Raw genomic sequence first — 15,356 nt, forward strand, 5'->3', positions numbered from 1 at the left:
TACCATCAAAAGAAAGCTCTATTTGTGGGAAGAAAAGGACGCAAATTTTGTTTGGGTACAACATTGCATGACCGCGCAATTACCAGTTAAAGCAGCGCAGTGCCAAAGTGTAAAAAGACCTCTGGTCATTTACCAGCAAAATGGTCCGGTCTGAAAGTGGTTAAACTTAGGATGGCTGTAGAGGTACGCTCGTTATAAAAGCTCATCACACTTGAGGGTATATTTAGGACGTTTATTGAAGTTGATAGTTCACAGCTAACAGGTAAAATCAATGCAATTCAGGGGAAATGCATCCCCCTTCACCAGGGCTGTAGGTGGTGGATGTGATGGGAACAGGCTTGGAACAGAGATGCAGCTAAGAAAACGGACCATTGGTTCCTGTCAAATTGCAGGAGAGTGTCATGTCATGATACCCATCCTAGGTACTCTGCTGAGTCTCTTTATAAGAGGGAGCAGCCCAAGACCTTGACAAGGTTCACCTACACCACACCTTCTTCGGGTACAAGCTCCCCTGAAGGATGACCAAGCCCACATTGCTCGCATAAATACTACACCATCCACTGGTCCATCACACACACACACACTAGTGACCTTTAAACTGAAAAGTATCAGTCTCTAGAAAGTATGCAAAAGTATGGTTTCCCAATAATATTATGAGGGCTTCCATCCTGTCTGGAATACTTCTGATGTGAAAATTCTATCTCCTGGATCTGTATTCTAAGTGCAGTATTTGAGCAAGTTGACATTGTCAAGATGGTTCTGTAGGGTTTCTAATTTGGTAATGTTTTGAGAAACTAATTTCCTTAATGGTCTGTGTAGTGGCTTTACCAAGTTCCCTTTGCAACAAATCAGCAAACCTAGCCATAAGAACAGTGTCATCCAGTGTCAAAACTGTGAAAGAGGCATTTCTGGGCCTGTGTCAGCCTGTCCTGAGAGAATGATTTTTCTGCTCAGGGGGGACAAATGTCATCCTCCACAAATGTTTCCTCAGAATCTGGTAATCTTCCATGGTTTTCGATTCATGCAGAGGCAGCAGCGTGTATTGGTATGTTGCAATCTTGGACCTAGGCGCTGTATTGTTATGTTGTCATCTTGGACCTAGGTGCTGTGATTTTAAAAGTGAGATCTTTCATAGTATGTACCCTTCCTAAAAAACAAACAAAAAAACAACAAAGCAAACTTTCATAAGCTCGATGGTCTCCAAGGGTTCATGGACTAAAATTTCAGGCTGTTAAAGAGTCTTGGGTGCTGCTGTATTGTGGTTTAGGTTGGGTACACACCGCTGCGGGTGGGAGACCCGGATGTGATTCGCACCGCACTGCAGTGCAAATCACATCCGATCTCTGTAGCGATGCGAGTTCAGCCATACAGATAGTATGGCTGAATTCGCATCGCACCTGCCGCAAACTCGCACGGGACCCTTTTTTGGTCCGCAGCAGAATCGGATCACATGGGTGTTCACACCATGCGATCCGATTCCTGTCCGAATTTGCAGATCGCACTGCGATATGCGGACTGATCTGGGGGTGTCATTAACATTTCATTGACACTCCCAGCAGTCCGCATAGGGCAGTGTGAACTGCCGGGAGGCATGCGATGCGGGAAAATGCAGCGGATTCGCGGCGTTCCCGCATCGCTCCGGTGTGAACCCGGCCTTAAGGTGCTGAGAGGGTATGACTGTGCTGGAAAATTCAAGCTTGTGAGTTGATAAACGAATACATTATGCTATAAATATGTTAGTGCTTTAGTTGAGGTAGATTAAATAGGTCATATATATTTAGGATTTCTTTTTTTTAAATCAGTGAATTAAGTCTGTGCAGTACTAGAAAATGCCTAATATCTAGAAATTTAAACTATATGTGCTTGGTTAGTGACCATACAGCACTGACAATGTCAAATATATTTGGTCTAGTATTAATTATACAAAATACATATTGCATTACACAAACTAGAACTGCATTTTGTTTTTGTCCATTTTTTTTGCTTTTTATTAAAAAAAAAAACAAATACATTTATAGTAATGTGTGAAAATCACTGCAAAGTGGTAAAAAAGTTGAGAAGCCAGTGCATACAAAAATGTCAAATTTTGTTATGTTCACAAAGGTTTTGATGATCTGTGGATGTCCATGGGTTAAGGAAACCGTCAAATGCATTTCTGTTCCACAAAACATTTTAAAGGGCAAAACAAAACACACAGTTTTTGGTAAATGTGTATTTTGGATACTAGTTACAAAACATTGCATATCACACTGAAAATATTTCATGGCCAGGTCTAAAATGTTACTGCTCTTTTCTTGACAATCAGATATTTATATAGATATATTTACAGAAGTAGAAAAGTAAACACTTGAATACAGTAAAAATCAGAGGGAGCAAATGAAAACAAAAAACCCCTTTTAAACATAGTCTGTACATGTTTTTTACCCTTTTATTTACAGATAAAGAATGGAACACATCAGGATAAAGGACAGAAACAAAAAATATTTGAAGCAACATTGTAGTCTGGGTCCAATTTCTTTTTGCAGAAAAGTTTTTTTTTTAGAATATACACACACATTTGTAGTGGAGATGCAATGGGTTGATTTACAAAAGAAGAAGTAGTTGTTCACTTGCCAGAATGAAGGTTAGTGGACAAGGCAAAGCCATATTCTTTTTAAAAACCTAATTATGAGCTATTTAAAAAAAAAAAAAAAAAAAAAGTCCCCCCTCACACATGATTGGGTATTTAAAGTGAGAACAACTTCAATTTTTTCACTAACATACAAATCACTCTGCTTTCTCATGCTATCCTGTGAAAGCAGAGGTTCTCAAAATCAAGAATAGTAGGCAAGAATGTTTTTTCTTTTTCTAATCCCGCCCCCCCCCCCCCCAGAGGAGTGGGGAAAAAAAGTATAATTCACACATTAAAAGGCAGTCATTAGAGGAGTCTTATTTGTTAAACCAGCGAGTTGAATGTAAAAAAAAAAAAAAAAAACTCAACGACTCGATTCCCTGACTGACAACACTCAATGTGTCGTCATATTCCGATGGCGAGGAGACTTCCTCACCATCAAAATACATTGATCATTGGGGTCAGCTATGGCCAGTGGTGCTAGCTGCACGGGAAACTGACAGGGCAGTTGTACAGAAGTCGATTAGTATATGGACTTCTATAAAACCTCCTTGACCATACATGGATAGACATTCAGCCAGTACCTGCTGAATCGATCCATTTTTGGCCAGCCTAAGATGTATCAACTGCCAACTCCATCCAAAATGGATACTTCACGGAGACTCCCCTATTTTGCCTTTAATCCTTCCCAGGTTGCTCTTACATCTAGGCTCCAATTATTTGGTAATTAATAATGGAGAATTCAGCAGGTGATCAAAACACCATAATTTGGCTTTGTAATGGTGGGGTAGAGTTGGGAACATTGCAGAAATAATAGGTCGCCAAATTTTCCCAGACAGAAAACCGGCTTGCCAGCACGTATTTCATTTTTTCTGCAGCCACACAAACTGAAATGGCAATTTCAAGTTAATAAGGCTTTTAACAGACAGAGATTTATTCTACTAAACTAAGAATTAGACAAAATAAATACATCAAAAAAAATACACATGCTTATATCTATTTGGTGGAAATTCCTAGAATTGTACAGCATGTACAGTCATAGTGGCGATACATTTAGAAATAAGCCATATTTACAAATAAGCAAATTATTTGTATATAAATTTTTTTACAAACGCGTTATACAGGAGGTACCAATGAACCTATGACTTTTTTGTTCAGAAGTATATCAATTTAATATAGCTCACTAAGGCGCATTGCGTTTGATCATACAGGATGACGCACGTTCTTAAAATACCATTTGTGAGAGGTGTGGATGTCAATTTTTAATCTTTAAAAATTAGTCAGATAAATATCTGTGCATTTATACAAAACTACACAAGTATATATGGTTGTACATAAACATCTACCCAGATTCAATAAAATATTTCAAACCTCTGAAGGCGTTCGTTCACCTTGTCAGAAAAAAAAAAAGTGAACACCCTCCTCACTGTACTTACCTTTGTGGGTGATACAGTTTCACAGTCCACACAGCAATACTGGGGTTAGAAATCCAAACTGTTCTTCCAGTTTTCCTAGGGATGTCGGGAAAATCAGTAGTTCTAATTGACTCTGATCTGCTCCGAAAAGGAACATCAAAGCAGTTTTCCAACGCTAGGATCACTGCACTGGATTCTTAAACTGCATCACCCATGGCGGCAAGTGCAGCTGAAACAGGGATGGGGGGCTGTCATTCAATTTTTCTGATTGGGAACTTACATTTGGTCAGTACAGTTAACTAAGACACTGCAAGCGATTCCTGGATCTAGATTTCTAAAAGGATGCCTATTCATTATGATCAGACAGTTTACACAACAGTGCAATAGCTGAGCAAGATTATAATCAGGGAAAACCTTCTGTGCCTTTTTATGGCCATTTTTAAGTTAGTAGCAAGTCTTAGCACCAGTGACAGCCCATCCTTTAGGCACCGCCCCCCGTAATCCATGCGGCTGGTCCATAATCTCCATGCAGGGCGCCTCAGAGCTCTCCACCCCTAGCCCACCCACTTGTGTGACATTAGCGAATATTCGCCAAGGTCTTCCTGCTTCTCCTCCTGGGCAATCAGGAAGCGGGTCCTGAGACCAGATTGGTCAGGAGTCTTAGGACTCCCAGACAGTTTAGCCAAAAGGAGAAGCAATGGACCCAGCGGCAACAACAGCCTCCTTCAGGAGCCTGGATTTAGCAGTGCACCATCTCGTCCTCCTCCCCCCCACCTGGGGGTGTGCGAGTGGATAGAGCTGCAAAATATTGACCACCAGCCACCACGGGTTAGCACCACTAACTAATGCAAGCTCTAATTAAATATGGCTGATTATGTGTGTACAATGACATGCTTGGTGTGTAAATAACCAGTTTTAAAAATGTGTGTGGATTTCTGTGTGCAGCGTGACATTTTTTAAACAATCATTGTGCCAAAAGAAAATGGGATTTCCGCTCTTTAAGGTCCAGCTCACACTAGTTTGGTTTAGCCTGTGTATGTTGTCAAGCTGTAATGCGCGACAATGGAAATCACATTATATGCTGGTGCCTATTCACATCAATGCAACATAGTGCAGTGCAATTTTCTCAAAAGGTGCTGGTACTTTTGGTGCAGCATAGTTTTTGGTCCTACAGACTACAATGGCAGTGCAAGAAAAGCACAAGAAAGAAAAGGAGTCTCCTCTTATAAAAGAGGCGCATGATGATGCACCAAAAACCCAATTCAAAATGCATATTTATGCAGCAACACTAGTGTGAATTTAGGCTAAAGTACATGCTTGTACTTGCATGGTAGCCCATTATGTGTCACTTACCTGACACAGGAGCCTGCGATGTCACCGCTGTCCCCTGTAGTACGGAGCATCCATCTTCTTCCGGGTGCCGCTGCTCCGGGCACTCACAGCGACGGAGCAACGATGACGTCACTCCCGCGCATGCGCAAGGGAGCTGCCACTAACGGCATATCGCTGTTAGCAGCGGCATGCTGCTAACGGCGATAGTGCACGGCAGACAGCAGTGCCTGTCTTTTAGTAAACATCTCCTAAACCGTGTAGGTTTAGGAGATATTTCTTGGACCTTACTCTAGGCTTACCTGTAGGTCAAAGTGGTTTGTAAGGGTTTACAACCACTGTAAAGCTTCCAGTTAATTGCCATAAATGGGATACTAGTTTTAATTCACCCTAAATGCAGCAACATCTTCAGTTAGAATCTTCTACTTGAAATGTTGCATTCTCTCATGTTTAGGTATATAACTTATATTTGAAAACAGCTCATGACAATGCATCAAGTGGGGACAGAGGAGGTTATGGGAGTTCATGAACGGATATCTCCAGAAATAACAGTCCAATACTCCCCAAAAACTGAAATATAATGTCAATGAATGTTGTGAAGCTGAAGACAGTTTAAAATAAACTCTAAACTGTAAAAATGAATGTATAAATTACATAACACTAAATCAATAAAGTTATAGAATATATAATAAAACCATTAAATACTGCTGTCATTATGAAAATAGAAATGAATGCCTATCCCTCGCCTAAAAATTACGACAAATAATAAAACTGTTGATAAGTTAGATAAGTTAGGTACAAATAGATAAAACATTAGGAGACTTCATAAACAAAATTCTGCATATATTTGTGAAAATTGGCAAAAAAATAAAAATGTTTACTTTTTCAGTTCTAACAGATGCATTTCTTAGACCTAGTAAAAAGGCACAAGACGCCGTGGTACAGTGATAATTTTAACCCCTAGAAGGGAAGTTTACAATAGAAGTTACAAGTTGTAAATTATTTCAGTTTACAGTGCAGAGCTTCTGTTCTACATATAACCTTCCTATAAATATCCCCAAAAGAGTACAAGTGGAGAGCCATCTATGGATGAGTGCATTCATTTTGCATATACTTGTTTGGGCAATGATGGGTAAATAAGAGAACAAGGATAGCACAGAGTTGGTGAGCAACAATATCAAGCCTATTTGCTCATTGAGTTCAGGCACAATAGCTATTGTTTAATGTAGCAGATTTTGCCTAAGTGTCTGCAACACGTACCAGAAGTCCAGAGCTTGACAAGGCTCTTACCACTCTTTTTTGCTGTCACCAGACAATTCATGCCAGAACAATGACATTGATACAAAAATGTATTGTGTGCTAAGCTGCAATTCTGCTAACTTCACCACTAAAGTACACAAGTAAAGCCTAGTACACACGGGCCAAATGTCAGGCGGCATTGGTCGGTTCAATAGAAACCAGCCAACATTAGGCCCATGTGGGCTGCAGTTGGCCATTTGGCCGACTTCTGACGAAGGGGCATGACGGAAAAAGGTCTGCCAATCGGCTCCCAATCAGGGGACTTCCCATTGGCTGAGAGCAGTATGTCACAATACAACAGCACAGCAGAGGAGGTCACTGTACTAACATTGGATAGTACAGCGGCTCTTTCTGAGCTGTCAGTGTATACTAGATGTTAGTAGTGTGTACTAGGCTTAAGCAAAGGAAAAAACAAACCTAACAGCAAAGATGAAGACAATTATAAAAAGAAAAGTTGGGTCCCAATCACATGCCTACTTCTCAAAGTATTTAATTAAAAAACATGGGAAGTGTCTGAACTATGAAAGAATATTGTGTGTACATAAACTGCTGCACAGCATCTTTGTGATTATACAATAATGCAAACGCTATGTGAAGAGCAGCCCTTCATAACACCCAATCAGAAATCCTCTTTTACCAGTTTCATCTGCCTGATTTGAGCTACTGACTTTGGTACATCAGGATTGCTCTTTGCACTGCCTCAATAAATAAGCCAACTGGTTTCCTGAGCTATGAATGTGCCATGCACTCTGCAATATTTTCGCCAAGTTATCATAGTATAAAAGCATAGAATGATAAACAGCACTGGACTAAATAATAAAGTTTTGGTCCAACTTAATGCAAAACCAACTTAAAAATGTTTGACATAAAGGGTACAAAATAAATGGCAGAAGCATCTATGAGCACACTTTGGGATAGCATACCAGTGACAATCAGCAAAAACAGATCTCATAAAGAAATCTTTTTGCAAGGAGCAGCTTTGCATTCTTTTGATTTGACAAGCATGTTCTCTGTCATTACAACTACTGTGTCTCTGTTCTGAAATAGACTTTAAAAATTCCCACTGAAATCAATAAAAAAAAAAAAAAAAAAAAAAGTAAAAAATTAAAAAAAGTATGGTCCTCAATGCTTGTAAATGTGTTAATACAAAAACATAGCAATGTATATAATCTGCAAGATATATTCACTGCACAATGTCATTCTTAGGAGTAGAAAGACCTGCATGACTAAAGTATCTATACTTTATAAATACTAAATAACATCCCTTTTTACTCCAGTTCCGATGATAGGCTCATACTGCAATATCACCAAATTCATTCTTCAAGCTTGATTTCAAATCCCCACACATTTGATATACATCAATAAAAGACTGTATATTCCTGAAAGAGGAAGATAAATATGAGGCCAGACTGCGGTTTAAACAGTGTGTCTTTCATGAGGCTGCCATAGCTGTGCCCCCACTAAGCTTGACCATCATTTGCTGACAGTCATGGTAGGAACGTCTGTCGCCCACTTTTTCCAAAGTCCGTGCTGCTTCAGCCAACATCACTGCTCTCTGTCCTGGAGAGGATAAAAATGATAGAGGCAGGTGCCGACAGGCCAACAAGATAGCAGTTGCTCGTTCTCTCTGTCCCGGTAAAGAGTACATATCCCCTGGTTAAAACAAAAAAAAATAATTAACAAACCTTTCAATTTATTGTAATTCTTTTCTTGTCTAGGATATACACACAGCAAGGTGATTGCATCTTTGCCCATAACTAAAAACAGCAACTCATAAGCTGTTAACAAATTGACAATTGACTACCATCAGGCTTCTACTCTTTTGTGCCCTGCAATACATTTTGCAAAAATTCAGATAGTGGGGGGGGCAAAAAGAGAACATAAAAGTTATTCAATATCTATATATGATTTTTATTTGTAGAGACAGATCTGTGTATGGCCCCAAAGATTTCCGTAGTGCTGCATTTAGATGCATACAAACCATTACAACACAGTTTAGATTATTTAATATAAATTTTTTTTTACTTAAATACAGATTTTTGTTAACAGGCTTTTTTTTTTTTGTTAATTTATGCTAGTGAGGTATAATGAAATGGTGCCTGTTCCCACATTTTCTTTTCTGGCTCTTGCTTTCTACTCATTAATATAAACTCAGGAAAAAAGGCCATGGTCGCAGGACTTCAAGAAAATGGCGTTGCCCATTTCCTGTTGGCCCTCTAAAGCAGGGATCTCAAACTGGTGGCCCTCCAGCTGTTGCAAAACTACAAGTCCCATCATGCTTGTAACTGTCAGCCTTGCAATGCCTCATGGGACTTGTAGATTGGCAACATCTGGAGGGCCCCCAGTTTGATACCTCTGCTCTAAAGACTGTACATACCTGGTATGTATTTATCTCTGTTTAACATCAGGTTTTTTTTTTTTTTCTCTAAACACAGTTTTTTGTAAATTGGCTTTTCATTTTTGGTAATCCACGCTAGTGGGCTATAATAGCATGGCGCCTGCTCCCGCATTTTCCTTCTGGCTTTTTATGTAGTAATATAGACTGAGGAACAGCGGTGGCTAAAGACTGTTAGTTGATTATACTAACATTTAAAGGGGCTCATTTTTTACATTGGCTTTCTAGCGCCCCCTTGAAGAAGTGCATTGCCATTAAACACATCAGGCGGAGATATATACTGACGTCACACCATCACTACCAATTTCAGAACTGGCGGCCATCTAAGTGCACTGCTTTATAGGTTTTTACTGCTCAGCATCTGGATGTTTATTGTTTTTACGTGATTCTTATGCATCAGTAAGAAATTATTACGCTATATCTGGGCTCTTTTGGTATTTGGCTCCTTGAGCAAGTGCTTCTTTTTCACTAGGGGCACTGTAGGCTTTTCCAAATCTCCCCCAGTGGTGGGCTGCTGCTACAGTCAGAGGACCTCAGATGATTGGGGATGAACAATCTCAGCTTCCACTCTGGACATCCAGCTCCATCCAATGTGCAACTTGCTGTATTGGCAGCTAGTGAGCTGGTGAGTGCGGACTTACTCTCAGAGGCACGTGGTGTCTCCTTTTTGGATAATGGAACTAATACATGGACATTTCTGGACATAAAGGACTTATTGGTTGATTTATGCATTTTTTTTAATGCATTTGTATGCGATTTTCACTTTCATGTTTTTATGCACATGATTTATAGTGGATATTTTAAATTTGCTGTTATTTTAAAGAGGAAGTAAACCCTGATGAGTTTACTTCCTCTTTCATTCCCTGCAAAGGCAAAGCATAATGGACTACTATGCATTGCATAGTAGCCCATTATGTGTCACTTACCTGACACAGGAGCCAGCGAAGTCGCCGCTGTCCCCTGTAGTCCGCCGCATACATCTTGTTGGTGGGGTCTCGCAGCCCCGCCGCTGTCATTCGGCAAAGCCGCGATGATGTCACTCCCGCGCATGCGCACGGGAGCCGACACGCGCGGAAGCTCCGTCGCTGAGAATGCCGCGCTCAGTGCGCCTGCACGCAGCTGTCTACGGCGCATGCGCCATAGACAGCGGTGCCTGTTTTCGGGCAAATATCTCCTAAACCATATAGGTTTAGGAGATATTGCTTGGACCTACAGGTAAGCCTTAATCTAGGCTTACCTGTAGGTCAAAGTGGTTTGTAAGGGTTTACAACCACTTTAAAATTCTGCACTTTTACCACGGTTTATAAACATAAGGTTTATCTGTATGTATTATGAACAACATCAGAGGCATTAACATTTCTGTAGAGCTGCCACTAAAAAACAGTAACGTTCAAGCTTACCTGGCTTGCTGATGTTTGGAGGACGTTTCTGCAAGCTGTGTTGCAAAAGCTGGTGTGTACGAGTTGGACTTGCACCAGCCATCAGTCTAACTGTAGCTTCATGTAGGAACAACTAGGATTAAAAAAAAATTTAGTGAGTTTCTTTATCCTTTAAACAGAACTCCTTTTTTTTCTCTTTTTTTTAACATGTGGTTGTAAATCTTTGGAATGCAAAATCAACAAAGCATATCTTCATATAGTATGTATAGGTTTTAATCCAAAGCATGTAGTGCGACTCTGGCTGCGCTCTCCTTTCTATTCATTCTGCACATGTCACTACTGGCAGTTTTCTTCAACACCAGGCAATCCACCAGCATATAGTAGGGGATAAACTCAATGAGATGACCTTGTGCATGTTTGCCAGTGAGGCTGTATAAAAGTCCATTCCCTCCACTCAAGTCTCAGATTGTGGCTGGTTCACACCAAAGCCAACCCATACATGGATTGAAATTTGGCCGGTTCAGCAGGGACCGGAAAAAACATTTATGCATGTACGGGTCAGATATTCTCTGCTCGATCAGTGCTACAGGCTGTAGCCTGCATTGCTGAGCAGTGTATTCTGATGGCGGAGGTCTCCCCGCCATCAGAATACAGTAGCTCAGCAGGGAGAATTCCCTCATCCACCTCAAATGTGTGGATGGGGGAACCAGGTACGTTTTTTCATTCAACCTACTGGATTGCAAAAAAAAAAAACACACAAAAAAACCTAACTGATCTATGTGCTGATTTAGTGTCGCACAGCCACTTCCTGCAGGAACACTTGTTTTGACTCTCCTTCTATACTCATTGAGACTACAGAGACGACATCAATGGCGTCCCACTGTTAATGCTGGGCAGGAATGAATAGATAGCAATTAGTATCCAATCTCATTCAGTCACATCTACCTCCAGAGCCCTGCTTTCATGTAAACTTTTCATGCAGAAAATGCCCTCATTTCTGCCTGTTTTAGGCTACCAGAAGGCAAACTGCACCAGTATACTCTTCTACATGCCGCAAGACAAGTAAAACTGAAACATTCCTGCAGTGTGATTATTTTTGGTAAAACCAATCTTTTGCAGCATCTTGCATTCACGACAGTAGTTATTAGGAGAGCTACAAGTCCAAATTGTATTCAAATATGACCACCCACCGACGTAATGTAATGCAGGGTTGTGGCCCTAACAAAATTTGTTACTCCTCTTTCACCACGCACAGTAATGCCCCAAACTGTCTTAAAACTACAGTCCCAAAGCATTATGGAACATGCAGTTAAAGAAAATGACAGAGCCATATAGGAGCAACTCCCTCCAGGTGCCCTGGACTTACAAGCAGAGCATGAGAGAAGCTATGAAGCCACAGTTACTAATGAGAACTTTATATGGCAATACAAAGTAATGGCTATCAGCAAAAATGGGCAAAATAAACAGTGTAGGTGTACTGAAAGTACAGAGAACGAACATATATTGCAAAAGTAAGATGACCCTGAGCTTTAAAGTGATCCTCCCACTACAGAGTTACTTTATATAAAGACAATCCGTCTCTACAGTATACTTATTTTTCCTGTTGCCCTCGTCTTAAAACGCTTCAGATGTTCTTTTTTATACAACAGGGCTGCCCCTTGACCTGTGTAGTTTATATTCTCCTAAATAATACAACTTACCTTGCACTGAGCAGGTTTAAAGGTTAAAGCAAGCCTACGAAGGCTGCTGAGATCTCTCTGGAACCCTGTGAGCACAGATTTGGAGGCATGAATGGTTTCCCCAGATGCCTGTTTCTGCCATAAAGAGGTTCGCATGGACAGTAATAGATCACAAACTAGAAGCTGTATTACCTAAAAGAAAAAAGGAGATACAAGGCTTCAAGCACACTTATTTAGAGTCTCATTCTGTCAATGCGCAATGAGCATCTGCATGGCTACTTATACACTCAACTGCCATAACAGAATATGATTTTTGTAATAACAACATTAACACATCAAAGAATATACAAGATTTTAGCAAATAGATTTAGGGGGTTCCCAATGCCATGCTTTAACACTGGGACAATGTTTTGATGTTGGTGTGCTGTGCCTATTTTGCACCATACTGGAGAGCTCTAAAGCACACCTCCAAACTAATTTCATAAATTGAACTACAGGTGAGAAAACTACTGACTCCAATTAGCTTCCTTTGACGTAATTAGCCTATGGGTTCAATTATTTTCCTCCAGCACTATCAATGTTTATTGGGTCTGTTCAATAAAGATATAATAAAGTAGAATAGTTTGTCTATTGTGATTTACAGTAGGAGGATGAGATCACACTTGGCGAATTACTACAGAAAGACAGTTAAAGCAAATGGGGTGCACATACTTTTTCTTGCCACTGTATGTGTGTACACACACTGATCAGCCATAACATTATAACCACCTACTATAACTGTCAGTAGCAGATACTTCAAGTCCTGTAAGACGTGACATAGGGCCTTTATGCAGGGCTTTTTTTTCCCAGCACATCCCACAGACACTCAACTAGATTGACAACTGGAGAACCTGGAGGCCAAGTTAACACTTCAAACATGTTGTTATTTCCTCAAGCCATTCTTGAATTCAATATCCCAAACCATCATCTTCTATTGCTCCGTGGTCCAGTTCTGAGGCTTGCGTACTCACTGTAGGCACTTTTGGTTGTGAACACGGGTAAGCAGGGGCACCCTGACTGGTCTGCAGCTGGGCAGCCCCATACACAACACAATGCGATGCACTGTGTGCTCTAACACTTTTCCCACGAGAACCAGCATGAACTTCATCAGCAATTTGAGCTACAGTAGCTCTTCTATTAGATCAGACTACACAGGTCAGCCTTTGCTCCCCACTTGCATCAATGAGCCTTAGCCGCACATAATCCTGTCGCAGGTTTGCCATTTTTCCTTCCTTGGATCACTTTGGTAGGTCCTGACAGATTGGGAACATCTGCCAAAAGCTGCAATTTTGGAGATGCTCTGACCCAGTTTAGCCAACTTGGTCCTTGTGAAAGTGGCTTAGATCCTTACGCATACCCATTTTTTTCTGCTTTTAACACGTGAACCTCAAGGACAACATGCTAACTTGCTGTCTAATAAATCCCACCCACCTTCAGATACCATTGTAATGAGAGAATCAGTTAGTCACTTGTCAATGGTCATAATGTTATGGCTGACTGGCTCAAAGATGTTGGTCCACATACATAAAAAACCTAATCTATGCACTAAGAATAATGATATTCCTGTTACTCATTGTTCTGCCCTTGCAGTAGTAAAATTTTAATTTTAGAACCCTATAAACTTCCACAAGATGCAGTTTGGGTTAAAAACCAGAAAACCCACCCAGAATGGCCACGTTATTCTTTACAAGAAAATACCATAGTTCCTTGAGCGCTAAAACTGTGGATCATCCAACCAGAAAAATTGTTATATGACCAAAAATGTGGAGATATGGTATAAAAGGATACTGGTGGACAGCGTTCAATGGCTTGAATATCAAGACAGCCAAAAAGTCAGTGGGGCCATAAATAAAGACAATTTTTTTTTTCCTTCAATAAAAAAATTATGAATAAAATAATAAAAGTAACGATAAAATGAGCCAACGATACCACTTGAAGTCTCAAGGGTGTTGAAAGGTTGGCATCATCTGGAAGGCTAGCCTGTAAAGGAGGGGTGCCAGTGCCCATGTTGTGCTGAGTGGAGACCTGGTTTGGGGAAAGGGCTCAAAGGCCAGAGTCAAAGACAAGACTGTGTGTAAGGCGACACTGCCGCAAATGGCGGAATAGTATAGTGTCACCAAGGATTCTTCAGAAATCCGGTAACACTGCCTTACAAGTGCCAATCACGATGAAGAAGGACAAATGACCAGGACCCAGAGCCAGAAGCCAACGAAGCTGAGCTGTGTAGGTGGCTGGCACGTCTAGATGACGAGCAGTGTGAACGAGTTGGGAGCCCAAGAACCAGCGTGGAACGCCGTGACAAGGTGTTTCATACGCGCTTTGTCATAGTCCATAGCGATTTGCGGCATAGTCACCTTACACATGCCCATGTCTGTGACTCCGGCCTTTGAGCCCCCTTCCCCGGACCAGGTCTCCAACCAGCAGCATGAGCACTGGTGCCCCTCCATGCTGTACAGACTAGCCTTCCGGATCCTAAGACAGACCTACAATAACCTCCCACTCAACTCCATAACAGAGGGAAGGGGTTATATAGTCCTCAGAGATAGCTCACAGAAAGTGGTCTTGCGGATAAGATTTCTGGAGGATCAACAGATATGACAATAGGTTTTCAATCATATTTAACAGACCAAAATGGACCAAATGAGAAGTTAATTTTTTAGCATTTGCATATCCTTTAGGTACGATGCTATAGCTGGGGCCTCCATACTGCACTGAAGAAACATTGCACATAGACAATGACATGCAATGCAACAACAATGCACTACAGTGACACCAAAGTCAAAAGGAAAGTCAAAACCTATATACCAAACTTCACAAATAAGAAATACTCCACATATGAATATAACAAAATGTATTAAATTCAAAGCAGGAACTTAAAGTGATACTAAAGTCTCGTTTTATTTTGCTTAAAAATAACAAACCAGTTATACTTATCTGCTCTGTGTAGTGGTTTTGCATAGAGCAGCCCAGATCCTCTTCTCTGGTCCCGCTTTGGCTCTTCTGATCCCTCCCGACGAGTGCCCCCACAGCAAGCAGCTTGCTATGGGGGCACATGAGCAGAGCCACAACTCCATGTGTCCATTCAGACAAATGGTGCTCCGCTGCTATCCCAGCCAATGAGGAGAGTCCCAGGCAGTCAACCCTCTTGTACAAGATAGCTGGATAGAGATGGGCTCAGGTAAGTATTAAGGGGGCTGCTGCATCCAGAAG

The 15,356-nt window shown here is 40.9% G+C and overlaps 1 protein-coding gene across 2 annotated transcripts in view; it reads right to left on the reverse strand.

Annotated features, from left to right (window-relative positions):
* Positions 1–2,197: 2,197 nt before the first annotated feature.
* The window catches only part of SREBF2 (sterol regulatory element binding transcription factor 2), a 96,334-nt gene continuing 83,175 nt past the window's right edge, over positions 2,198–15,356 (reverse strand). For both annotated transcript variants that reach the window (XM_077452521.1, XM_077452522.1), the window contains exons 17-19: positions 12,129–12,299; positions 10,450–10,561; positions 2,198–8,307 (exon numbers count right to left, since the gene is read on the reverse strand). In XM_077452521.1, the coding sequence (XP_077308647.1) occupies positions 8,087–8,307; positions 10,450–10,561; positions 12,129–12,299 (504 nt within the window). In that variant the 3' untranslated portion in view covers positions 2,198–8,086. The remainder of the gene's footprint in view (positions 8,308–10,449; positions 10,562–12,128; positions 12,300–15,356) is intronic.

The sequence above is a fragment of the Lithobates pipiens genome, unplaced genomic scaffold, assembly GCF_037356315.1.
Source record: "Lithobates pipiens isolate NorthernLeopardFrog02 unplaced genomic scaffold, aLitPip1_a1.2 Scaffold_23, whole genome shotgun sequence".
NCBI classification, from domain to species: Eukaryota; Metazoa; Chordata; class Amphibia; order Anura; family Ranidae; genus Lithobates; species Lithobates pipiens.